This window comes from Myotis daubentonii, chromosome 12 (assembly GCF_963259705.1).
Source record: "Myotis daubentonii chromosome 12, mMyoDau2.1, whole genome shotgun sequence".
Taxonomy (NCBI): Eukaryota; Metazoa; Chordata; class Mammalia; order Chiroptera; family Vespertilionidae; genus Myotis; species Myotis daubentonii.
Genome location: NC_081851.1, coordinates 61356660 through 61382916, shown reverse-complemented (window position 1 = coordinate 61382916; position 26257 = coordinate 61356660). Strand labels below are relative to the sequence as shown.

The following is a 26257-nucleotide window of genomic DNA, read 5'->3' as shown; positions in this document are numbered from 1 at the left end:
ACAGTACCCAGCATGGTGCCGTCCTATCAGAGAGGGTTCTTGTATCAGGCCACTTCACAGGCAACTGATCCAACCTATGGAAGGTCTTTGGCTCGAGCAAGGCTCCCTAGCCCAGATGGATTATAGGACAGAGGTTTGGGGATTCTAAGATAAAGCATGATCCTTTCTTTTCTTTTCTTTTTGCATAAGGAACAACTTGATGATGCTTTTCTCAGAAGAGATGAGTGTTGTGAATCTTTCTGGCACTTCACAATGTCACTTACTCCCTGAGTGTGGTGTGGAATGCGCCCTACACCAAGGAGGCACATCGCTTGTGAAACTCCAAGGATCATAGGGATTATAAAAGAGACCAACTAGACTATGTACTCAACATGGGCAGACTGGGGAGTGAGCAGCTATATAGCAGGAAGACAGCAGCATTGGAGTCAGTTCATCTCTAGGGAAAATCCCAACATTGCCACTTCTAAATGTATACTTTTGGCATGATCCATTCCTGCCTCCTCACAGGATTGTGTGGCATGCATTCCATGGATCAGCATGGTGATTCGTACATAGTAAGCGCTCAATATATGTTAGTTCCATTTCTTCCCCTCATACCTGACACATACTGAAGAGTGTTCATGAAGCCTACACGAGTGAGTGAATAAAGGAGCCACACACACAGGCTGTTGTTTGCCTATAGCTTACCCATACCTATTTAAACTAGATTATTTTTCTCCAGTCTTCTGCATTCAAAATAATTGCTTCCGAATGTATTTGAATGTATCAATTTCCTTTTTTCCCCTCTAAGAATTATAACTTATAGGTCAGAACTGGAGAGCAGAGATTATGTGAGTCATTGAACCAAAGTAAGGGAGAGTTAGCAGCCAAAACTTCTGTAGCCCTTGTGCAGACCAATGGACGGACTTCGAGGTTATAGAAATGACCTTGATGAGTTTGCGACAACCACGCCTGTCTTATGTCCCAAGCTGCATTCATTCCCTACCCTGAGCTCCAGTCTGCTATTCTAGCGCATTGATTGGGTAGAACCCAACTCTGCTTGACATTTTTGTCAACACCTGACCCCAATTATGATTTTGTTAAAGAAATGTTTTCCTTTGAAAATATTTACTTCAATTGTCCTGAAACTTTATGACCATTTCCAAGATCCTGTGTTAGTACATCTGGAAAATAAGTGAATATTCTGTTAAACCAATTCATAGCCATACCCTTGGCTGCTAAAGTCATGTTCTCAAGCCAGTGTATCAGTAACATGGTGTGCAATTTTACTTCACAATTTCTCTTCTTGTTTTCACAGTAATGGGAGCTAAAGTCTGGAAGAAATCAGAGCCCTTGGCACTGCACAGTGCTGCCATCGGGGAGGATGGGGCAGTGAAGGCCTGGAGACCACAGAGGGGCCCTGTGAAGCCAAGTCTTTCCCCAGGTAAATAAGGCATCATTTATTGCATTACAGAATACGCTCAGCCATTCTATTTTATTGGACATTAATTGCACTTATTAATATATATGTATTTTAAAAATGAATGAATGAATGTGTATCAGCCAAATAAAACATGTTAAAAAAAAAAAGAAATGAATGAAATACTCAAGGAAAAGATTGATGTGCTGTTGCAAAGAAAAAATGTGCCCTGCATTTTTTAGATGAAGCAGAAATATAAGGCCAGAGTCTTACAGTCCCACTCTATTCAATCTTTCAAAATTAAAATGAATTCCCATTAATTTTGACTTTGGTATTGTTGTTTGCCAAACTGAACATCTGTGTTGGTTCTTACAAATTCAGAAATATCGAAGTCAGGAATTTGGTAGGAAACTGAATGCTGCAAGCCTATTTTAAAAAGGAAAGGAAGGAAGCAACCTAAAATGTAGAATGACCAAATAAAATGCTTACAATGCAACATTTTAAGTCAAGCACTTAAAAATAATAGTTGATAGGAAGGCCTGACCAGCATGGCTCAGTGGTTGAGCATCGACCTATGAACCTGGAGGTCATGGTTCGATTCTGGATCCCCAGTGTGGGCTATGCAGGAGGCAGCCAATTGATGATTCTCTCTCATCATTGATGTTTCTATCTCCCTCTCCCTTTCCCTCTGAAATTAATAAAAATATATTTTAAAAAATAGTAGTTGAAATGAATAGATGCATTAGGCTATATCTGCTACAACATAAAGTAAAACTTCATAACAAGATTATGAAAGTGCTTTTTATTATTTCTGTAATGTTGTCCTATTATAGGTAATTACAGATACAGAATTTTTAACTTGGTATATTGAACAGTAGAAGCTACATATTGATGCTGTGTCCCCAAAACCTATTTTAGGTACAACGATGCATTATAGTCACTATGTACAGATAAAAAGCATACATGATAAAATACAAAAATAATAAAAGGTTAAATAAGAAGTTATCCTTGAGTTATAAACATCTAATGAAGTATAGCTTTTTATTACACATTTGTTTCATCCCTAAAAACACACAAATGAATGTATAATGCTATGCAAATATCTGATTTAATATAGATGTAATATGAAAACATTAAGGCTATAAAAGTATTTCACAGGTAAAGGCTAAGTTCTGAGACATGAAGGCTTTTAGATAACCCACAAAACAAACCTGAGACACCTTCTTTTTGTTTTGGAAAACAAGCAATTTTCTTACAAAGTCAAAGCTTTAATATATAAATGCAGCATTTATATATTAACTATACTTTACTGCAATTACCTGGAGTAGACGTTCTGACTATAATGGTGACCAGCCAGTGCCTTTTTTCCTCTGGCAGAAATAAAATGAGGTTTTCTGATTAGCCAGTAACATGATTACTATAGCCCCCAAGTTTGATTATTTTTATTTGGTTTGGGGTTTGCTTTCCTTCCTTTAACTAGGTTAGAAACATATTAAATAAATCAGCTAACCTCTAAGCATCCACCTTACTTTCTTCTATATAAGCACAGCTTTCCCACTGCTGAAAGCACCACATTAACTGAGCCCACGTACATAAAAACTGCATAAAAACAGATTAAAGCACATCTGGATCTGGTTTACTTAGCGAGGCATCCAGATTAGTACGTGATTACTGTGCTGCCACACACCTCCCAGCATAAGTAGGATAAGGCAGCCCAAAGTCAATTTCTCAGCCCTGCTAGAGGGAGGGGGGAGGGAGGAGGGGGGAGGGGAGAAGGTAATCATATTTTGGAATTGCCAGTACCAAAAAATGTTAAATGTATTGGTAAGCCTCATTTCTATAGTTGACTTTAGAGCCTTTAAAAATACTGGCACAAACAGTTTTTCATATTCAAGATGAACGACTATGAGATTTTATAATTAAAATTATGTGACATTTTGACTAATAAAAAATTTCAAATTACAGCTTTGGCCGGGTGTCTCAGTTGGTTGGAGCATCGTCCTGTACACCAAAAGGTTGTGAGTTTGATTCCCGGTCAGGACACGTAACTAGGTTGTGGGTTCAGTCTGGTCAGGGTGCATATGGGAGGCAACCGATCGATGTCTCTCTCTCATACTGATGTTTCTCTCTTTCTCTCTCTCTCTCTCTCTCTCCCTTCCCCTCTCACTAAAGAAAAATCAATAAAAACATATCCTCAGGTGAGGATTAAAAAGAATTTTGAGTTATAAAATAGATCTAATATGTTGTGGATTTTTAAGTCTACTTGAGATTTAATATAGGTACATGAAAAACAACTTTTTTCTAAATATTCATTATTTCAAATTAATTAATTTGGAATGAGTGGTTTAACCATCTTTCTTCCTTTTCAATTTTTCACTCTTTTCTCTTTCCACCCCTACACACACAACCATGATACAGTCCTTCCTTTGTAATTTTGATGAAAGTTAAATCTTCAAACTTCATTTTGTACTCTTACAATCTTCCCTCACTTTTTTTTAAGGTTTTTAGATTATTCGTATAAACTAAATGTATGCATTTTGTTCAAGCTTTATGTTTTCACAGTTACCAAAGGGACGGCTCACTGGGTTGCCCATCTTAGACAACACAGTTTATCCGATCAGCTTCAGTGACACACAATGCAGTCCTCAAAACAGCCCCCTGAGACTACCTTCTGACTCTGACTTTCCAAAACACTGATAGTACTGTTATTTTTTTTTAATAATTTAAAAGGAAAACTAGGTCTGTTATAATGGAAATTTTCCCTCTTCTTTCTTAATAAAGATAACATTCAGGTAATTTGTTGCATTGTTCGCTGTTCATCAGGAAACACAGATGAAATTTCTCTGCATTCCAATGGCTAATGGTGAGATTTCCAGTAACTTCAACTGGTTCTCAATAATCAGAATGTCTTTAAAATTAAATTAAAATTTAAGCATGCCAAGAGTTTGGGAATTATAACATATTAACTTGATCAATTTTTAAAAGAGATTCTGTATTATGAATAGAATTTTTATAAATATATTGTAAAGTAATAAGGAAGACATCTTGCAGACCCAATTTTTAGATTTTTGTGTTTTGGATGAAAGACAAGACTGCTTCAACTTGGTTTCCATGTCAAAAATAGGAAATTAATCTAACTCATTTCATGTATTTGAGCCAGAATTAGTTGAATTGGTTATACTTTTCAATTTTCTATGACAATATAAAAGATATATGTTATACAACCTTTTCCTGACCAAAATAATTAATACTAAGAATTTAATAATAAAATAACTAATACATATTGCTTATGAATAATTATATATGTATACATACTGAGTACAATTGGGTGATTTTTTTTAAAGCTATGCTAATTATTGAACTCAGTGCATTGCAATTACATAATTTAAAGCTTAGCTGGGCTGGTAAATCTTGCTTTCTTTCGGGGGCGGGGGCGTGGATATTGCTTATAATTGAAATTCTGTACTTTGGCAATCAACACAGGTTGGAATGTTTTACAATTTAACAATTTACATTTTATAATTAATGATAAATCACTGAAACCCATTATAATCATTAAACCAACTACTATTAATTTCCTTTTCAGCAAATGACTTTATGAATCATCCAAAATAATATGAGAAAGCACATCAGTAGGCCAAAACATAAATCCATCCACAGATACCAGAGCCTAACTAAGCTATTGTATTGACAAGGTGAGAAGGAACTTTCGGGTCTGAATCTTTTCCCTCTCACCCTCAATCACATGTCTTACACTGAAATTATGTGCCTTTGCATATTCAACAATATATTCTAAAACTTTGCTCAATACGGTTTTCTACTGCTGTTCAGCACACACAACATCCACCTGCGATCCCACCCACGAAAGCATGGAATTGGAAGTACCTCTTCATCAGGTAGTTCTGCATGTGTGCCCAAATGTGTTTTATCTCCAAAGAATGCTCTCTGGAGAAGTTATTACCAGCATTCGATGTATGTATAAAACTTCTTTGGGCCTCTTCACTCTTGGAATGAAAAGAAATCTTCCCAGAGCTCCTGCACAGCCCAGTGAGGATCTGGGCTCACTTTAGAGGCGAACTGAGAAAGTTGCACAGAGGAGCTGGAAAATTTTACTCCCCATCCCCCAAAACTTGAGACCTTCTAAAATTCCAGCTTGCTTCTGGCTTCTCACTGGCAGTCTTCCTCGGCTTGCAACGTTTGGACAGCCCTGTCGAGGAGCTCCATGGACTCTCTGAGAGTGACGTTGATTTTAAATGACTTGGGTTTAATGGTCAGGCCGTAATTAAAATCCATTTTTGCGGGCTCGTCGGGATTGGCCTTGAAATTGCACTGGTGAGCCAGGATGGAAATGAAGAGAAACAGCTGTGTCTTGGAAATCTCTTCCCCGATGCAGCGCCGTTTGCCCATTGAAAAAATCATCACGCTGCTGGCCAGGTCCTTGTTGATGAAGCCGTCCTGGTCCAAGAACCGGGTGGGATCGAAGTCCTCTGGGTTAGGCCACTTCACGGGGTCATGATTCACGGACCACTGGTTAACAAACACCACCGTGTCCTTGGGAATGTGGTAGCCCAAGACAGAGGCGTTGGCAGTGGTGGCGTGAGGAATGGTGATGGGCACGAAGCTGGAGAAGCGCATGGCTTCGTAAAGAAAGGCCATGATGTAGGGCAGTTTGGGCTGGTCGTCCAGGCAGGGCAGGCGGTCTCGACCCACGACTTGATCCAGTTCTGCCTGCACCCGAGCCTGCACGTCAGGGTACCTGTTTGGTTTTTAAGGCAGAGGGAGAAAACGAGTGAGGAAAACTCATTCTTCTTTCACGAAGAAAGCACATTACAATTTGTTTTAATCCCACTTTCTTTATCTGAATCAGGGACTGACTTAACTTTTCCGTGCCTCCCCCCAAAATAATCTAAAACAATTTCTTAATTTCTCACTAAATTGCAAGATGGATAAGTTGGTGGTTACATTTCCTGGAATAGGCCTCACATGGCTAATGCTCTCTTTCCTGTCATAAGTCAAAATATGTCTAAGTTTTCTCAGCCTGAGAAAGGAGGATAACGGACAAGGCCAACTTCTCCAATAGAGGAAGCAGGCACAATGCTTAGGACTCACAATACTTTTCAGAGGCCCAAGAAATGTTTTCTTTCTTCTTCTTTTTTTTTTTTTTAAATCAGAAGAGGAAAAAAATGAACTTTTCGGTCAAAGAAAATGTTTTAGCATATAATTTTAATATATTTATCTTTATGCCAATATAGTCATAAAATATAATTTTATTTTTCATGGAGTAAGGTATCTACAAAGACAAAAGCACCGAAGGCCCATAAAAGTTAAAATGTAGCCCTGAAAGAAGATCATTCCCCCCCCACCCCCCACCCCCCCGCTCTAGCCCCCCGCCATTTCCCTACTGTTCTCATCTGTACAAAGGTGATTGGTATGCTGATAGGTAAAGCAACATGGCTTCTAAAATGTGAAAGCAAATTCCCCATGTTCATGAGATTATGGTACCAATTGTAATACATATTCACTGTTGGTGACATAAACTAGCATAATCCTTTTGGAAAACAAAATCTTACTACAAAGCAAGTTCCAAAAGGGTAACCTCTCCCCACTGTTTGTAAACCCGGTAATCCTCCTTGCAATGTATTTTCAGGAAATAACAAATACAAAAACATATAACCACAACAATGGCTGAAATTTTTAAAATGTAAATGACAACTGTAAAGCTCAAGCAATGGTTATATACAATGATTATATTACTATGGCAAAATATTATGTAACCATCAAAAATTACTAAAGTGGACATGTTAGCAATCTATCAATACGATTTTTTTAAGTTGTCAAAATAAAGTTTAAAAGATGGGGAAATAGCCATTACAATAAGAGGAAATGTCAGGAGTAAAAAAAAAAAAAAAAAGTAAATAATTATTGCAGCCCTGAAAAAAATATATAAGCATGTATGTGATGAAATCTGGGGTGATTTGAAAATATTGCTTTGTTAGCACTCTACTTCAGGGGTCTGCAAGCTTTTTCATAACGGGCCAGAGAGTAAATATCTTAGGTTTTGCAGATCAAACCCTCTGTGTCCCAGTTATTCAACTCTGCCCGTGCTGTAGTATGAAAGCGGCCATAGCTAATAGGTAAATGTATTTTCTTCCTTTTGATAAAACCTATATACAGAAATGGCTAGTGTAATGTGCCAACCCATCATATTGTCTTTTCACCCAAAAGAAGAAAAATGTACTTATCAGCTATATTGAATTGAAAGTGACCCCAACATTGTTTTATTTCCTTTCTCTGCCCAATCTGTTTCTGAGTGAAAAAGAAAGTCTGTTTCAAAAGATAACATGTTTATTTGAGAATGCTAAAGATCTACTGATCCCCTTTTGGGATGTTTTCTTTCTGACCTACCTGCCCCCACTGTGAGTTTCTGTGATCATAATACGGAGAAGCGATTTTAAATATACAAAATATTCAATTTGTGAAAGTGGCCGTACAGTATCTAAGGGTTGCAGTGGATTCTAGTAAAAAGCTGTCTTTGCCTTTCAGTATCTGAGGCACCAGAAAATTCAGCATTCCCCACAGCTAACTTGTGCCACCAAGAAATGTCACAACCAGGATTTCTGGTCTCTCCAGGCCATCAAGACTCACCTTGAGCCAGACATTTGCCCCTTGGGGTCGAGTTGCCAGACAAGCTACAGGCCACCCAGTTAAATCTGAAGTGCAGATAAACAATGGCTAATCTTTTAGAATAAGTATGTCCTATGTAAAATTTATTTTTTATTTGCTAAATCTGGCACCAAGTGATACCTGGAACTTGTCTGATTCGTGCGTTGACGGAGCTTGTCTGAGACCTTAATCAAGGTGGTCTCTGGGGACCAGTTAACCGACCAAGAGGGGCCCAGGGGCCAGGAGGTCCGCAGAGGCCTCCTGCGTGCCCTGATTGCCTTTGTGGATGCTGTTCTGCGCTGGGTAAAAGTGACTGCTTCTCCAGTTCTTTACCCGGAAGACACTTCTCTTACTCCTAGCGCGGCTGCTTCACAAAATCCAGCACAAACCGCTGGTGCCTGACCTCCCTCCTAAAACTTCCACGTGGGCTAACCAACCCGGGGCCAAGTCTGAGGGCCTCCGACCGGCCTCCGAGGGTTCCTTTCCGGGGGAACAAAGCCCGGACTGGCGGCTGGCTTTTAGCGCCCGGCCTGGGAGGCCTCAGATCTGCGCGGACTGGCGGAGCGGATGAGGCTGCTGTGTTTGTTTAACGTGTTTGTTTACCGTACCTACCGCGTTACCCCTTCTTTCCGAACCGTTCCAATGACGCTTCTCCTGTGGCAGGAGAAGAGATCTGGACTGATCTGCGGGCACTTAAAAAAGTCTTGTTTTTCCAGGGGGTTTCTCACAAAATGTGTGCCTACTTGGAGACGCAGCGACAAGATCAGAGATTCGGAGAGGTCCCGCTGGGTGGGGCGTGCCCGCTCGCGTGTCTCTACCCCCCCCCCCCCTGTTGCCTGCCTGGCGGTTTGAGGGCGTGACATCAGATTGGAGAGGTGGTGGCCTGATGCGAAACCTCAAACCCTCCTTGCGCGAAACCTCAAACCCTCCTTGCGCGCTGGTCGCGATCTCAGCCTATGCTGGTCTCACTGCACCCTTTTTGGTTTGTTTGTTTTATTATTTTATTTTATTTTATTAAGGTATTACATATGTGTTCTTATCTCCCCATTGCCCCCCAACCCTCGCCCGCCACACACACACACACACACACTCACTCACTCACTCACTCACTCACTTTATAGGAGGAGAGGGAGGCCCGACCCACGCCTCCTGGAGGCTTTACCTGGTGAAAAGGATGAGCAGCCACTGCAGCGCGGTGGAGAGCGTGTCCTGGCTGGCGCCAAAGATGTCGGTGACAGTGGACGGCACGTAGTCTTCGTCCAGCCGCGCGGCGCTGTCGCCCGAGCCCTCGGCCGCCTCCTTTCCCACCGAGAGGATGCAGGCGTCCATCAGGTCGCGGGGGGCGGCCCCGGGACGGAAGCTTTCGCGGTGCCGCAGGAACTTGTCGAGGACGAAGTTGCTGAAGTTGCGGTTGAGCTGCTGGAACTCTCGGAAGGTTGTGCGCACCGGGTTCGGGAAGCGCAGCAGCCAGGGCAGCACGTCCACCAGGCTGCCCGCGCCCACCGTGCGCCCGAACTCCTCGTTGTGGCTGAGCAGCTCGCGGAACTCGGCGTCCTCGTGGCCGTAGCGACAGCCGAAGCACACGGCGCTCATGACGTTGGCCACGGCCACCAAGGTCAGCGGCCGCGGGTCGAGGAAGGCGCCGCCCGCGCTGCCGCGCACCAGCAGCTCCACCAGCTCGCGCGCCTCGCCCAGCACGTGGCCCTCGAGGACGCGGCGGCTGCGCGGCTGGCGCGGGGAGAAGGCGCGCATGGTGCCCTGCGCCGCGCGCCGCTGCGCCTTCCAGCGCTCCGAGTACTGGCTGAACGCCAGGCTGCGGCCGCCCGACACCACGCGGAAGGAGGCGAAGGGCGGCCGGTCGGCGAAGGCGGTGGCCTGCTGCACCAGGGCCTGGCGAATGGCGCGCTCGCCGTTCAGCACCACCACCGGGCAGCTGCCCAGGCGGATCTGGAAGACGTCGCCGTAGCGCCGCGCCAGGCGCTCGAAGGAGAGATGCGGCGCGGGGCCTATCGCCGCGGCGTTGCCGATCAGCGGCCACGCAAAGGGCCCCGGGGGCGCGGACCCTGGCTGGCGCCGCCGCTGCCGCAGCAGCCACTGGCCCACGTGCACGGCGGCCAGCACCGAGAGGAGCAGCAGGAGCGTGGCTTGCTGTGCGGACAGCGCGATGGGCAGCAGGGGGTCGTCGAGGCTGAGCCTGGTGGCCATGCTGAAGAGAGAAAGGCAAAGGCGTGACGTGCAGGTGTGAGGAGAGAGGGGCGGGCGCCCCGTGCCCCTGTCCGCGGCCTCGGGCTAAACCCTAAGCTGTCGGGGAGGGAGGCCGCGGGTGGGTTAGGAAGGGCTGCCTCACTGGAGAAGCAGCTGAAGATGCCCTTTCCCATCCCAAACCCACTCCCCGCAGGAAAAGGAAGGGGGCGTGTTTCTGCTGCTCCCGCACTCAGCCTCCCAGTCCCTCCGCGGCCGCCTAACGGTCCCTGCGATTCGGGGACAACACGGCGGGCATCGAGGCGGGGGCGCTCAGTTCTCTCTAAGTGACTATCACCCCAGCCCTGCGCCTCCCCGATCTGCCCCCCCTCCCCCCATCTGCGAGAACCCAACAGGAGAGGCCGCGGGAAGGCAGCTCTGCGGACACACTGACCTGCAAAGAGGCACGGTTTCCAGCGGCGAGCGACCGCGGGCTCCGAGAAGGGGCGGGGGCAAGACGACAGCCCGAGCGTCTCCAGAAAGTGGGACGCCCGCCGCGGACACCTGCTGCCGGAGCCTTCGCGCTCACTCTGGAGCCAGGAGGCGCAGTCAGAGCTCGGGGCGCTGGGATGGGGATGGGGACCGAGAAAGGTGGCTCCTTGGCCGAGCCCCGCTGCACGTGACGCCTCGGCAGAGCCGGGGTTTCCTAACAGCGTGGGGATTGGGGTTAGGGGTGCCTGAGTGGAGGCAATGCCCAGCTCTCACGACCCCCCGAGCTGGTGGCTCCGACGGCTGGAGTCTCAGAGGCGTGGCCCGTTTGCCCACAGCCACTCTGCAGAGTCCAAACGCGCCATCCGTTTTTAAGGTCTGAGTCGAGGGAGGAGGCAGCTGGACCTGGCGGGGGCGGGGCGCGCCAGCGGGCGGGGCGCGCGGGGACGGTCCCCGAGGCTCGGACTCTGGCTGGAGTCGCCGCACGCAGGTGGTCACGCGAGGCGGCCCCGGCGCGCCCCGACGGCCTTGGAGAAGGGGCTGGTGATTTGACTAGTAGCGGCTGTCTGAGCTTTTCGCGCACCCGAAAACCGCTCTTCATCCCAGTCACCCCCGCACGGTTTCCGTGGGACGCGCTGCGGCCAGAATCTGCCCCTACAGGCTGAGCGCTCCCCGAAACTCCCTTCCCTTCCAGTGATTTCAGCTGCGGGCCCAGAGAACACTGCTCCGGGTACTTGGGCGCCCCGGCCAGGAAGGGAAACCTGTCCGTCTGGAAAAAAGGAAAGTGTGGTTTGTGGTGCGGTTTGCCCGACAGCCTCCCTGGTTATTTTATCTTAACGTTCGCGTAAGCAGATGGCCCTCCAAGGAAGCCCTTTTGCGTGCGCGCAAAGTTCTCCGCGCGCAGGGATATCAAGAATCCCGGAGCGACGCCGCCCCCCTGCTCCCGGCCTCGACTGTCCCTGGCAGCAGGGGCGGGGCGCCGCTGGCCCCGAGGTTTCCCGTGGGGAAACTCCTCCGGTGGCGCTGCCCACTGGAGGGCGCGGGGCCGCGCAGGCCTTGTCTGCAGTCCTGGAGCACTGGGCCCAGAGCCAAGCTGGGGCAAACCGTGGGGGCTGGAGAGGAGGGGGAGGAAGCTCTCTGAAGGTTCCCGGAGGAAGGAGGGGGACGAGGAGGGGGTAGGGGAGGGGGAGGCAAAGAGCCCCGCGACGGAGAACTTGATCGGGTTGAAAAGTTCCTCCGCTGCCGCCTCCCCCTTGCGTGCAGAGCTGTGCCTTGCGTGCGTCGCTTCTGGAAAGCCGGCTCCAGTCATATCCCTCGGCGCTTCTCACGGCACCTGACACGCTGGGGCGGCGACGGGGGTGGCGGCTGAGGGCGGGGTGCTGGCCGCCACCACCCTCCGCAGCGCACGCACAGCCGCGCCCGCCGGGCCCGCGAGGTTGGGCCGCCACCCGAAGGCCGGGTCTGGGTGCGTGCGCTGGAGGTGGGAACGCTTCTTTCAAAGGGGCAGCCGCAGGCAGGAGGCGCGGGAGCCAGCGCTGGCCTCGGGCTGGCGGCACCTGCTCCTACCGGCTGGTACAAAGTATTTTGGGGAGGAAAGGTCTTCGCAGCAAGGCCGGGGGGAGGGCAAGCCCGTGGGAAAGGTGGGATGTCTTAGTTCATCAGGGAGGAAGTGTACCTCTGGGCCTCCAAGGTCGTCAAGCGTAAATGTAAAAGGTGTTCGTTTACCATGTGACAACCCTGTGTTTTGGAATTTTACTGGAGCTTCGAGTATCTGTTTCCCGATTACAGAGGAGGAATCTGGGGTTCAGAGAGGTTATGTGACTTACTCAAGGTAGCACAGCTAAACTGGGGTGGCGTCAGAATTTGAACCCACGAAGTCACACTCCAGATCCACCATACAAGTTTATGTGAAAGGAAATCCTCAGATAAAAGGCACAAATGCCTTCTTGCCTGTCTGCTCTCCCATTAGCTGGAAGAATTTTTAAAATTTTTATTTTTCAATTACAGCTGGCATACGATGTTATATTAGCTCCAGGTGTACAGCATAGTGATTAGATATTTATATACCATAGGAAATGATCGCTCTGGAAGACATTTTTTTAATAGTTGTTTTTCTTTGAGAATTGAGGATTCTGAGGGTCACACAGAAAAAATCGTATGCTGATCTTTTGCAATTAAATTGGTTTTGAATAAAAAGACTTCAGGAGAGACTGAAACCAATGATAAATATCTGACCTGATAAGAAAATGCCTTCCTGTAAAAGTCTTCATTTGGTAGTTTTTGTTGTTGTTGTTGTTCGTTAATTCTCACCAGAGGATATTTTTCCATTGATTTTTAGAGAAAGTGGAAGAAAGGGGAAGAGACAGAAACATTGATGTAAGAGAGACACATCCATTGGTTTCCTCCCACACACACCCTGACCAGGGCCAGGGCATTGAGCCTGCAACCTAGGTACCTGCCCTTGACCAGAATCAAACCTGGGACCTTTCAGTCCTCAGGGCGATGCTCTATCCACTGAGCCAAACCGGCTGGGGCTTATTTGGTAGGTTTTGAGAGATCCTCTAGAAATGATTTCACACACCATTCCTGAAAGCCTTTACCACAGTATCTCCTCCAGAATCAGAGTAGAGTACTCACATCCATGGTAAAGTTAGTTTTTGAGCAACTGTTTATTTTTTTAAAAAATCTTTATTGCTGAAAGTATTACATATGTCCCCCTTTTCCTCCCATTGACCCCCCTCCAGCCGGCCCTACCCCCTGCCCCAGGCCTTCACCACCCTATTTTCTGTGTCCATGGGTTATGCATATAATGCATACAAATTCTTCGGTTGATCACCTCTCACCCACCCACTGTCCCCCACCTTTCCTCTGAGAGTCTGCACTGTTTCATGCTTCCCTGTCTCTGGGTCCACTCCATTCATCAGTTGAGCAACTGTTTAAATAGCATTGGTTTCCCAGAGCCATGTTTGCCAACATCTCCTTTGAAATGAGTTTCATAAGGACCTTACAATGTCCAGCTTTTGCAAGCTTCTGCATGTGTCAGTCTCTCATTAGACTTTCATTTGGTGGACGGGAATTGTCTGTAGGCTAATGCCAATTCTGCGCTATCAACATTCCTGAAAGCCTTTACCAGTGTCTCCTCCAGAATCAGAGTGGATGGATGGTTCCTTTACCAGCGGTTCTCAACCTGTGGGTTGCGACCCCTTTGGAGGTCGAATGACCCTTTCACAGGGGTCGCCTAAATACATCCTGCATATCAGGTATTTACATTGCGATTCATAACAGTAGCAAAATTACAGTTATAAAATAGCAACGAAAATAATTTTATGGTTGGGGGTCACCACAACATGGGGAACTGTATTAAAGGGTCACGGCATTAGGAAGGTTGAGAACCACTGCAACCAAGCAAATTCCTGTCTTAAAAAGTATAAAGCAAGGCTGTTCCCTAAGACCTCTTGTGTAATTCCTGAATAATGTCTTCTAGTTTTTAGATAAACTCAGTGCATGTCTTCCTGCCACAGCACATAATTCAGGCATGGCCTCCATGCTACTGTGGCACCTTGCGCTTAGCTCTTGTACTAGGACATGCTTTAAAAAAAAAAGCAGAGGAGCCCTTTAAGGAAATGCTATCAGAAAGATAAGCCCTTATCAGTTATGACAAACTAAAACGAAAATAACTGGCTGTGGTAGCACCTTCTTTGGAATCTGCAGGCCCCAGGTTCTCCCAAGCTCTATTGCAGGGCCCATCTGGTACCTGATGAAGAGATAGGGTAAATCCAGAGTGGCCAGTGGGTACCCCTGATCCAGCCCAAGGTGGGTCCCCTCCCTCTAGTGAGAATTCACACCAAGCCCTTTATCATCACAACTTCTCGACCAAAGTCAGTATCTAAGATCCATGGATCTGCTTTTAGGCAGCAGCACAGACTATGGGGATTTCACCCTCCTAAATCTGAAACTTGAATTGCTTGCTCCAAATAACTTTCAAAAGAGCAGGTAAGCGGAAGAGAGCTTAAAGTACAGGTTTTAAATGCCTTGTATTGTATTGATTTCAAAGAACAGACACCCAGCTTAAGCTTGTTTAAGCAGGTCAGGAATGTGCTGGCTCATGTGCCGGGAATGATAACAGTGGTACCTCACAGGATGGAGGGACCTGGACTGCTCTCCCTGCCCTCTGTCTATGTTGGTACCTGCTGGGGCTCTCTGTTCTGCAGATTCTCCACATGGTGGGAAAGCTGGCCATGGGCAGTCTCAAATGAACCACCCCAAGGAAAAGAGAACATCTTTCTCCCAAAGTCATTATGTAGCACCCTGGAAGGATTTGGGCACACCAGGCTGCACCAGGCCACTCCTGTCGGGGCCAAGGCTAGGACTGGTATCAGAAAAAGAGGGACCGGATGGGGGGAACTTGTTAAGAAGCCAAAGACAACAGCTCCATTAGTCCACACGTATCCCACTTCTGTTCACTGCTCTTTTTGGGGTTGGAGGATAGCCCAAACCTATTATTATTTTTATTAGTTTCAATCAGCAAGTGAGATAGATGCATTGCTCTTGGAGTCAATCACCAAGAAAGCTCAGCCCTTATGTCATCAGGCTAAAAAGTTGTTTTTATTCCTGGGCTTTCTCTCTAGAATAATCTCTGTGTTGATTTTATGGGTAAAAAAATAAAACCCCTCTTCGAACCTCCTTCAAACACACATATGCACATGCTCTGAAAAGACAGTGTAGTGCAAGCAGGTCAAACTCGCGACCCGAGGGCCACATGCCTCATTTATTTCGCCTGTGTTAACCTTTGAGTTTGACATGCTTGGTGTAGTGGAAGCATAATCTCTGGCAAATACTTGATGTGTGGGGTGGGCAGGAATCAGCAATCAGACACATGCTGGTAGGCAGGGCCAAGAAGACAAACCAAGTGTCCAAGTTGACCGAGAGTATGACAGAGGAGGAAGCTGGGAATTGAGAGGGTTCTTAAGAGCTGGTGCCAAAACCCTGTGTGCACCTGACTTGCTGCTGCTTCCCTCCCACTGGTAATGTAAAGGCTGAGAACCACAGAGCTAAAAGTAGATCTTATTTCATCTAATTTAAGAAACCATCCTTGTAGGATGCACCATTATTTTACATATATAGTTTTTTATTGATTTCAGAGAGGAAGAAAGAGGGAGAGAGAGCTAGAAACACCAATGATGAGAGAGAATCATTGATCGGCTGCCTCCTGCATGCCCCCTACTGAGGATTGAGCCCTGAACCCGGCCATGTGCCCTTGAACAGAATCAAACCCGGGACCCTTCAGTCTGCAGGCCAACGCGCTCTATCCACTGAGCCAAACCGGTTGAGGCTGCACCATTGTTTTGTATGCTAATTAATATAAAAGCCGGGGGCTGCCAACTGTAATTATGCCTTTGATTTTAAGACGTATTCTGATTTCAAAGATGTTAAGATATTGTTTTTAAAGTGTGTTTTAGAATGAAGCCCTGTGCATGCTAGCCAAGACCCTCTGCCTTTGCAATAAGCAGCGGTGGTCCTGAGATGGCGCAATTAGGGTCAGGAATGTTACCCCCTAAACCATCTCCCCTTCCGTTAATATTATTTGATGTTTTTCCAATCCTGTGTAAAGTGTGGGTAGAAGCTGCTTTAGAAGATTTTGCTAATTTTATCAACTACTAAAGCGAAGAAAAAGATAGTCACTTCCTAAGACAAGTTTCTCAATCCTCCTCCCCCTCCAACTTGATTGCCCACCAAGCTCTTTCCATATCATCTGGTATTTGTGGAAGCCACAGAGCAACACTGTATTATTCTAATTTCTCACCAAATATTTCCATTCATAGATAGAGGCAAAGGACATCAATGCCTGCAACTTACTCTCAAACGTTTCAAGGAAAAAAGACAGGGAGCAAGGGAGGAAACTAGAGAGAGGAAAATAATAAAACAAGCATGACAAAAGGTTCCTAACTGAAGAATCCAGGTAAATGAGAGTTCTTCGTGATGTTCTTGCAACTTGTCTGTAAGTTCGAAATCATTTCAGAATGAAAAGTTACTAAAAATAAAAAACTAAGGGCATGAGAGAGAAATATTTTCATAACACTATGAGTTCAGGGCTGAGAAAAAGTTTGTGTTCAACTGCAATCGTTTCCCCCAGCAGGATCTGATATGACCTTGCTCTTTGAATGGTTTGAATGTATCTGTGGTCTTTATGGTAACCTTCCTGCAATTCCTTTTGAAAATAGAAGAAATTCATTATGTAAGGAGTACCTGCCCTCAGTTACACTGTGTTATTCTAAGACAGTGGTTCTCAACCTGTGGGTCGCAACACCTTTGGGGGTCGAACGACCCTTTCACAGGGGTCGCCTGAGACCACCGGAAAACACATATATAATTACATATAGTTTTTGTGATTAATCACTATGCTTTAATTATGTTCAATTTGTAACAAGAAAATACATCCTGCATATCAGATATTTACATTACGATTCATAACAGTAGCAAAATTACAGTTATGAAGTAGCGACGAAAATAATTTTATGTTTGGGGGTCACCACAACATGAGGACCTGTATTAAAGGGTCGTGGCATTAGGAAGGTTGAGAACCACTGTTCTAAGAGATGATTCACAAAGTCTCCTGTGCTTCCTAAATGTAGTAAATGGTGCGTTTCTCTAATGGCTTCTTCGAGTTTTCTTTAGTTTCCTTCTTCCTCTTCCTCTTTCCTTCCCTGGCTCTTCCTTCTTCCTTCTCCTTCTCTCCCACGCATCTCACCTTCTTATCTCTTCCTCACCCTCAGGAGACCACCATTCTTTTCTCCTGCTGCCACCATCCCTGCTAGCCTTTCTCTCCTGTTCTCTCTACATTCTCCTGTTTACCTTTCCTCTCTCCCAGAAGAGCAAAGAATAGGGGCTGAGGAGAAGGAAGAGTGGGAGTGAAGAAAGTAGAAAAGGGGTCAGAGAGATTGAACAACCAAGAAAAGAAAAAGGAGCAAAATATCAAAGGTAACACTGGTGATCCTTTAGTCTAGTCTCACAGTCAGTCCATGAGTGCCTCCTGCTCAGTATTTGTGTGTGAGCTGAAGGTCTTACTAACTCAGAACAGTGATGATTCCATAGGAGGGAAAGGCCTGTAGTTGCTTCTGTAAGTTTGTTCCTGGTGCTTCGACTCCCACCCCATCTGGTTCCTGAAATTCACCTTTCTCACAATAGAACCAGGAGCCTTCTGTCTACTACTTTCGGCAACAGAGAAAAACTTTACTTTCCTAATTCTTTGATCAGGCACAGAAAATCTTTAGGCAGATGAAGAATATTGTTTCTCATTTTTGTTTCCTGAAAATAAATATTTACCAGGTTACCAAGAAAATGCATAAACCAACAAGAAGTAAAGTACAAACAACAATAAAAAACAAAACAGAATGCACATTTAGGTTCAGCTAAATCACAGTACCTAGCCATGGGCATGTTGATTGATACCTTTTCCAGATGTGGGATGGGTTCTTGGTAGAGAATCCAGATTCCAATCTTCTTTTTCTCCGTTAACTTCTTAGCTTTTAGGGGTAGGTCTGTATTCTAATCACTGGTTTTCTTCTCTTTGCAGAAAGGAACAAAAACTCAGGTCAAAAACTGTAGTGACAGCCAGGGCTTGAGAAAATAATTGGTAATGTGATAACTTAAGTGGCTATTCCTCCCCTACACATTCCCAAAAGAGAACACAAGGGCTGGATAATTTATATACTGGTTTTTGTGACCATCAGCCTCCAACAGGATTTTTCCGTTCTATGATGGAAGGGTTCATGACTCAACTGTGGCCTGTGCCGTGGTTGGACTGCTCTGGTTAGAAAGCTCTGGTTGTTAGGAAGTTCTTCCCAACATTAAGAAAGAATTTGGAGTGATTGTTTCCTGCTGAACTTAGAGTTACCATTTGGAGTGACATAGACCGAGACAATTTCCCTTTCACATGACAGCCCTTCACATGTTTGAAGATGGCTATTGTGCTGTTGCTGAGCCATCAGCCCACCAACTAAGAAATGCTCTAGTTCTTTAAATAACATGTTTTCTAGAACTGTATCCAGCCTTTCTGTGCCTTCTAGACCATGTAGTTTTAAATGTGCCTAAGTATGTACCTAAAACTGAGCACAGTACCCCAAAGGTGACATCTTGCTTAGCCCAGAGGGATGTAGTTAATTCCCATCAGCCACACAGAGTTTCTTTCATGCAAACTAAGTTTTTGGACTATCTATATATATAAAAGCCTAAGCGACCGTTACAACTGGACAACCGGCCAGTAGCTATGATGTGCACTGACCACCAGGGGGCAGACACTCAATGCAGGAGCTGCCCCCTTGTGGTCAATGCATCCCACAGCCAACCTCCCATGGCTGGCCAACCTCCCATGGTCCCTTCCCCTGGCTGGCTGGCCCCAATCAGTCTAATCAGGACTGTGCGAGATGGCTCCGATCAGCCCAATCACTGGCAAGGCCGAAGGACCCCACCCGTGCACAATTTCATGCACTGGGCCTCTAGTTTTAAAATATTTGCATTCCACTGTTGTACCCGTACTAAGCCTGTGATCAACTGAAGTCTTCATCTTCCTATATAATAAAAGGGTAATATGCAAATTGACCCTAACAGCAGAAAGACTGGGAATGACTGGTCACTATGACACACACTGATCACCAGGGGGCAGATGCTCAATGCAGGAGCTGCCCCCTGGTGGTCAGTGTGCTCCCACAGGGGGAGCTCTGCTCAGCCACAAGCCAGGCTGATGGCTGCCAGTACAGTGGTGGTGGTGGTGGGAGCCTCTCCTGCCTCCTCAGCAGCGCTAAGGATGTCCGACTGCAGCTTAGGTTTGCTCCCCGCTGGCAAGTGGACACCCCCCGAGGGCTCCCGGGCTGCCAGAGGGATGTTTGACTGCCAGCTTAGGCCCAATCCCCTGGGGAGCGGGCCTAAGCCAGCAGGTGGTCATCCCCTGAGGTGTCCGACTGCAAGAGGGCACAGGCCAGGCTGAGGGACCCTCCCAAGTGCACAAATTTTTGTGCACTGGGCCTCTAGTTTATTATAAGACTTGATACCATTCTGAGTCTTTAATTGGACTTTGGCCATTGATTTTTAAAAAACTAAATATGAGATTTTACATTTTTTTTATTTATCTTTTTTTCCATTACATTGGTTATATTTATTCTTATTAAATGCATCTTGGGGCTTTAGGACAGTGTCAAAGCCAATGGAAGGCCAGAGACCATAACAGGAGCAGGAAAGCAATATAGAAAAAGCATGTCTAGTGATCAGGTGACCCCGGGCCATTCTGTACTACTTAAAAGCCAAAAAAAAATCTTTGGACTGTGGCTTATATTCTATAACCACAATATTATACATATCGTTTTCTGTTTTGGTAAGATACAAATTCTTAAAACACACACATATAGTATATGAATAGACTCTTGTTGCAAAAGGTTCAATCAGTATGCAAGAATATGCAGAAAAGTGGGGAAACCCATACTCCCAGCCCTTCTCAAACATGACGAGGGGAACCATGTGCCTTCTATTTATGTATGTGCATATGTTTGTACATATGTATGTATTTTAATACAAATGAGATCACACTAGAAGTATTGTTCAGTGACTTTTTTTTCCTAACTTAACAATTGCCTTGGTGTCCACACAGAAGGTACAGATCTGCCTCATGCTTTTAAACTATTGTGTAATTTGATCATAACAATTTATTTAACCATTTCTCTTAGATGATCATATGTGCTGTTCCAACTTCACTCTAACGACTTCACTTTTCTGTGCAATTTTACATACATTTGTAAGTGTTTCCCCAGTAGAGATACTTGAACCAAGGGAATATGCATTTTAAAGGGTGTTGAGACCACCTCGTTATCTTCCAAAAAGGCATGCCAGTTTGCATCCTCACGAACCTGGGGTTTTGTACCATGTAGCCTGTGCCCAAAATACCTTTCCTTCTTTAAAGAACTGTTGCTCTAATTTAACTTTGCAAATGTGGAATGAAAACAAAACAAAACAAAAATATTACTTGTCTTTCAGACCTATTCCTTACTTAAAAAAATAGGTATGCTTGTATTCAGATAGGCTCTTCTTTTTACTTATCTGCGACTTTGTTTTTAATTATCTTAAGCCACATGACGACATAATTTACAATTTTGTGTAGATGACCTATTCTCTACTTTAATCCCAGTGAACTGGCAAAAGCACCATTACCAATCACACACATACATAGTCAATGAATAGCGATTCAAGACAATCCTGAATTATAACTTAGTCCGACTTAAAGAATTCACAACGTTTGCTACTATACCTTATTACACTGAGTTCTACAAGCACCTGACCTTAAAGATCATCTATAAAATGTAGAAGTGTTAAATAATCTTTATTTGATTATACAGAAACCACACTAAAATGCCTTTTATTTAGTAAAAGGCAACGGTTTAGATACAGGGAATTTTATTAAATTGGCATAGTTGGGACCAAGGAGATAAAATGGTCACTGCCAGCCCATCTGCAGCCCTGCCTTTTAACAGGCTAATGAACACAACTTGAAACACAAGCAAGTCTTGCAGGTCTAAGAGACAGTGAAGGGATTCCCTCAGAATTTAAACAAGGTAATACAACCAGTCATATAAATCTAAACATCAGCCAACCTCCTACAGGTTTGAGATGGCACTCACCACCTCTGTGAAAAGTTGAACACTACGAATCAAGTCCAATCACATTTTTAGAAGGAAGGACAGTGACAGTGCTTGCTGAACCCAAATCACCATCAAAGCTCAAGAAGCTGACCATATTCATTCAACCACAAGCCAATCTTATTTATTAGTAAGTTAGGACTGCCGGAAATCAATGCTCTATTAGCCATTCATGATCTGAATGCTGGTGTATGAGATCAACTTAAATATGGTACATATAGAAAAAGTCCTGAGACATTTATAATAAATAAGGCAGTGGCCAACTATTACTCATTAGTAGCTTTTTTGAGATAAGCTGTCAAGTCTGCCCTTTGTGCACTCTTCTTAATGCCAGCGAAGATCACTTTTGTTCCAGGGATGCACTTCTTGGGAGCCTCCAAATACTCCATCAGTGTAGTCTCTCCCCAGGTGATACCTTTGTTCTTGTTGGCATCTGTATAAGAAAATCCAGGGGCCTGAAAGAGACCATGGAGATTTGGCCCAGTCTTGTGCTTGCCTCCCTTTCTCCACAGTATGGCACTGGGCATGCTTCTAACAAAAACCTTCTTGCCCTTCTCAACATTACCCATTTTTAAATCGCTTATTAGTCGTGCGTGACACTGAGATCCCCACTCGCAATCCAGATGTTCTGCACTCTCGGCTCCTCTTCTTGACAGATGAGGGAAAACCCCAGATTAAGTCTGTAAGAGTTTAGAAGGGGCACATTCCAGATCTCCAAATCCCTGTGGAGCACATCACACGAACCAGGGCGGGGAGAATGACCTCAGTGGCTCTGGATATCCCCTCTGAGATGATGGCAATTCTTTACAGGCCCCTGGGCACAGGCCCAAATGCCTTCCTGGTTCATCTAAACCTCCAGAGGAGATTGAAAGCAATGAAGCCAACATATCACAACCATTAAGATTTTGGCTTCTGGGGGCAGGCACTCTTGGCTGTGAGGCCCAGCTCTAACTTAAAAGCAGTGACCTTTGCCCTGTTAGTTAACTCTCCTGAGCGCAAGTTTCCTTATTCATGCAAGAGGAATAATAATACCCTAACTTCAGAGGGTAGTTGTGAGGATTAAATGAGATATTGTCAGGAAATCAATTAGCGACGTTGATGGTAAAGCATGAGCTCTCAATAACAGTCATTACTATTATTCCTCCTACTACTAAGCCCTTATTCCTGTCCAGTAAAATCAGAGTCACACAAGGACTTGGACCTCACAGGAATAAAGACCTGGCCTGTTTGGTTCACTGTGATGGTTCTCAAGGCGACACGCCCTTACCCACCTGCAGGCTCCTGAGAGCCTAAGGTGACACCAATCATCTTCTCCTTGTCTTTTCCCGTGACTCTTTGAGTGGTTAATGGAGACAACTCCAGAGCCAGCCAGCGTGTGTGAATGTGCCTCCACTACTCATAACTGAGTGACTTCAGTTGCCGCAGATCACTTCTCTGGGTCCAGGTAAAATGGAGAGGATACCGATGAGATGGGGGATGTAGCAGAACAGCTGCCATCAGTAAAATCGACAGGAGCTGTCAAGAAGGAAGACAACCCACCCACCCACCCACCCCCCTCTGGATTTATGGCTTAAAACTGGCAGAGACCAGCTCCATCCAATATGGAGACGAATTCATCCAATGGTAACCCCTAGCCTCATTATGCGCTCACTGTAATACATCAGCAAGCTAACCGACATGCCCAGAACCACAGCAAGCCCATATAAGGACAAAAATGGCCCATGGAGCTCTTCTGAGAAATCTCCACCTCTTTTCCAGAAAGATCCTGACTATTCCTCCCCCTCATTGAATGCCCTACCCCTGCCCCCCTCCCCCCATCCTCGATTAAATAAATCTCAGTAAAGGAAGCAAATTCTGTTGGAGGGTGGGGGGTGGGGGGGCGCTGCTCTGCCTGTGGAGTAGCCCACTCTCTGTCTCTGCTTCACCAATAATCTCACTTTTATTTTAAACTCCATGCCGGCTCGAATTGGACTCTTTACTGCACGAAGCCAAGAACCCACAGTGGTGCGGACTAAATGAGCTAATGCACGCAAAGCTGTTAGAACAGCGCCACCTGATAGGGGCTCAGACAGCATCGGCTCAACGGCCATTTGCTGTCGCCTCAGAGCCATCTGCTCTTGGCAGAAGGGCTCAACATCAATAGCCAATTTGTGTTTTCCTCCGACTCCCAGAAGGTAGCGGGCAGCGCGTCTTCCTCACCTCACTTTACCCCGCCCTGACGTGCTCCCTCCGGACCTTCAGCACAGAGGCAGTTCTTTAGGCAGGAGGGTGCCACGTTCCTGAAAGATCCTGGAGGAGGCCAGGCGGGGGTAATTTCCTCCACGCGAGGCTTTGGGCCAGCCCCTCTGCGGCTTTCATGAGAGCTTTCCAGGCCTGCGGTAATGAGGCTGCAGGACAGCGCTCATGCAATGCCCTGCCAAGGGGAGTGGAGACAACACCACGCTACACAGTGCAAATGTGAGGGAACATCAGGGAGCGCTGTCAGGGGACCTCCCAGTGAGTTGCACACATGAGGCAATGCGGCCCAGCTTCCCAGAAGACACCGCCTTCTTTTCCCACAGGACAGGTCTGGGTGAGAGGGCACTGCGGCCTCGGACCCGGGGCCTCTGGCACATCTAACAGCTCCACTGAGGGACCTGAGGCCATCTCGGGAGCCTGGACCAGGAGGCAAGGCAGAGGGGCTCCCAGCTCTCCCTTCTTACAGGCCAGGAGGAAACTGTCCAGAATACCCCCCACCCAACATGAAAAGTGAAATTCAATTGTCTGTACTTGCTGGTGACTAGCCTTCGTTTCTGCATATCCCATTGTGCTGACTCGGTCCCTGGTGGCCCACTCATTCTAGCGGTTTGGATGCAGAAGGAAGGCGGGGCTGTCAGTGTCTGAGCATTGAAAGCGTGGCACCCTGGCCTGTTCAGGCGCAGCTGGGCCTCTTACCACCCGCTGTGTCTTCAGGGCCCTTGCTCCCTGTCCACTCTTTCAGGGACTCCCTCGGAAGGATGTGACTGTGCCCTGAGCTCCCAGGTCACCAGTGCCAAGGGGTAAAATGGAAATCCACTTCCCGTCTGGACGAGCAGGGGCCCTCCTTTCTGTTCTCTTTTCCTGCAGGGCTCTGAGCTCACTTCCTGGGGCTCCTGGAAGCAGAGCGGAGAGATGAAAACCTAGTTACACATGTCCCTTCAGAGGGAATGGCAGTTCAGAGCGGTGGTTCTCAACCTTCCTAATGCCGCAACCCTTTAATACAGGTCCTCATGTTGTGGTGACCCCCAACCATAAAACTATTTTCGTTGCTACTTCATAACTGTAATGTTGCTGCTGTTATGAATCGTAATGTAAATATCTGATATGCAGGATGGTCTTAGGCGACCCCTGTGAAAGGGTCGTTTGACCCCCAAAGGGGTCGCGACCCACAGGTTGAGAGCCGCTGGTTTAGAGTGCCCCGTGCAGAGCCCTGTGCCCAGCATAATGGGAGGATGGGCCTCTGCACTGTTATCTCCAGAAGGCCAGGGGTTGCTCCTCCATTTTCTTAGGGTGCTTGACACCACAGAGCAAGTCAGGACCAAGGAAGGAAAAGACTGATATTCCCTGCCATCAGCCAGACACTGTATTCTATGCTTTACACCTAGTGTTGGTTGCATTTATTTCTCCCTATCATCCTAAAAGTATGGGTGTTTTTACCAGTAGCCTCCATTAAATACAGATAAGGGGATTAAGGTTCAGAAATGGTGAACTATTTGCCAAAAGTCACATAAGTTGCAAGTGACGGGGATTTGAACTCAGATCTGCAGACTCCAAAGCCCACCTGCTTCACACCGGTAAATGCTCATTAACTTATTGCCTGTGGTCGTGAATCTTACAGAAGCCCCTCCTTCTAATCTACACTAACTATAGGCCTCCCTGGTACCATTATGCCTGTTAAGGGTCCAGGCGACCAAGGCTGTCCGCAGCCAGGAGAGCTGACTCCCTCCAGGGGCCAGGCACCCAACAGGCAAAGCCGCTGGTCCCCTGCAGGATGCGATTCCCATGCCCTCCCTCCCCTCCCAGTGGAGAGGACCCTGGTATCTGCCCAGCACAATTCAATCTCTGTAATTTATCACCCAGTCTTGGGAGAGTTTAGAACCTTTTCCTTTAAAACAGTGGCTGCAACATGCAGAGAATTGGAGTGACTCCTCCACACGAGCTTCGTGACCAGATCTGCTCCACTCAAGCCCATTATATTGAAATGACTATAAAATTCACACTATTCCAAATCCCCAGAAATAATAGGGTGTTGTGATTTTTTTTTTAGAAGTGAGCAAAGCGATGATTTCATAGGCCCCCATGCCAAAATCTGAGCTCAATGCTTCTCAAATGTTTTGTTTTCAAGACCTCTTTCCACTCTTAGAGATGACTGTAGAACCCAGAGAGCTATTGCTTAACCTAACTCACATCTGTCAATATTTACAATTTCAGAAATGAAAATGGAACACATTTGAAATATTTATTCATTTAAAATAATAAACCTAATACATGTTGACATACATAGCATTTTATGAAAAATTGTATTTTCCGAAACCACAAATAGTAAGAGTGGCATTGTTTTACATTGTCACAAATTTCCTTAATTTCTGACTTAATAGAAGACAGCTGAATACTCATATCTGATTCTGCATGCAATCTGTAGTAATATCAAATGTCATGTAGCCCCTGAGAGACCCCTGGTAAACTTGGGCGAGAAGGACAGAGAGAGAGGGAAAAAAAGCCTACGACCATTGTTTTAACCTTCTGGATCCCTTAAAAGGGTCGCAGGGATCACCCTCCCTGAGTCACTAGAACACACTTTGAGTACCACTCTCTAAGCTTAAAA

The 26257-nt window shown here is 45.9% G+C and overlaps 2 protein-coding genes across 2 annotated transcripts; both read right to left on the bottom strand.

The window, feature by feature from the left end:
* Window positions 1–4827: 4827 nt before the first annotated feature.
* LOC132213463 (cytochrome P450 1B1) lies at window positions 4828–11662 on the bottom strand. Its single transcript, XM_059660083.1, has 3 exons — window positions 10698–11662; window positions 9225–10268; window positions 4828–6155 (listed from the first exon to the last, which is right to left on the bottom strand). The coding sequence occupies exons 2-3, from the start codon at window positions 10265–10267 to the stop codon at window positions 5567–5569; spliced, it is 1632 nt and encodes a 543-aa protein (XP_059516066.1). The 5' UTR covers window position 10268; window positions 10698–11662; the 3' UTR covers window positions 4828–5566.
* Window positions 11663–21567: 9905 nt separating this feature from the next.
* On the bottom strand, window positions 21568–21983 carry LOC132213462 (cytochrome c-like). Its single transcript, XM_059660082.1, has one exon. The coding sequence runs from the start codon at window positions 21981–21983 to the stop codon at window positions 21681–21683; it is 303 nt and encodes a 100-aa protein (XP_059516065.1). The 3' UTR covers window positions 21568–21680.
* Between the last annotated feature and the right edge of the window lie 4274 nt (window positions 21984–26257).

Excerpts from the sequence above, each read along its gene's own strand:
- LOC132213462 (XM_059660082.1), bottom strand. The coding sequence starts at position 21,983 with ATGGGTAATGTTGAGAAGGGCAAGAAGGTTTTTGTTAGAAGCATGCCC.
- LOC132213463 (XM_059660083.1), bottom strand. The coding sequence starts at position 10,267 with ATGGCCACCAGGCTCAGCCTCGACGACCCCCTGCTGCCCATCGCGCTG. Across the intron at positions 6,156-9,224 it reads CTGCTCATCCTTTTCACCAG|GTACCCTGACGTGCAGGCTC; the intron begins GTAAAGCCTCCA and ends AAAACCAAACAG.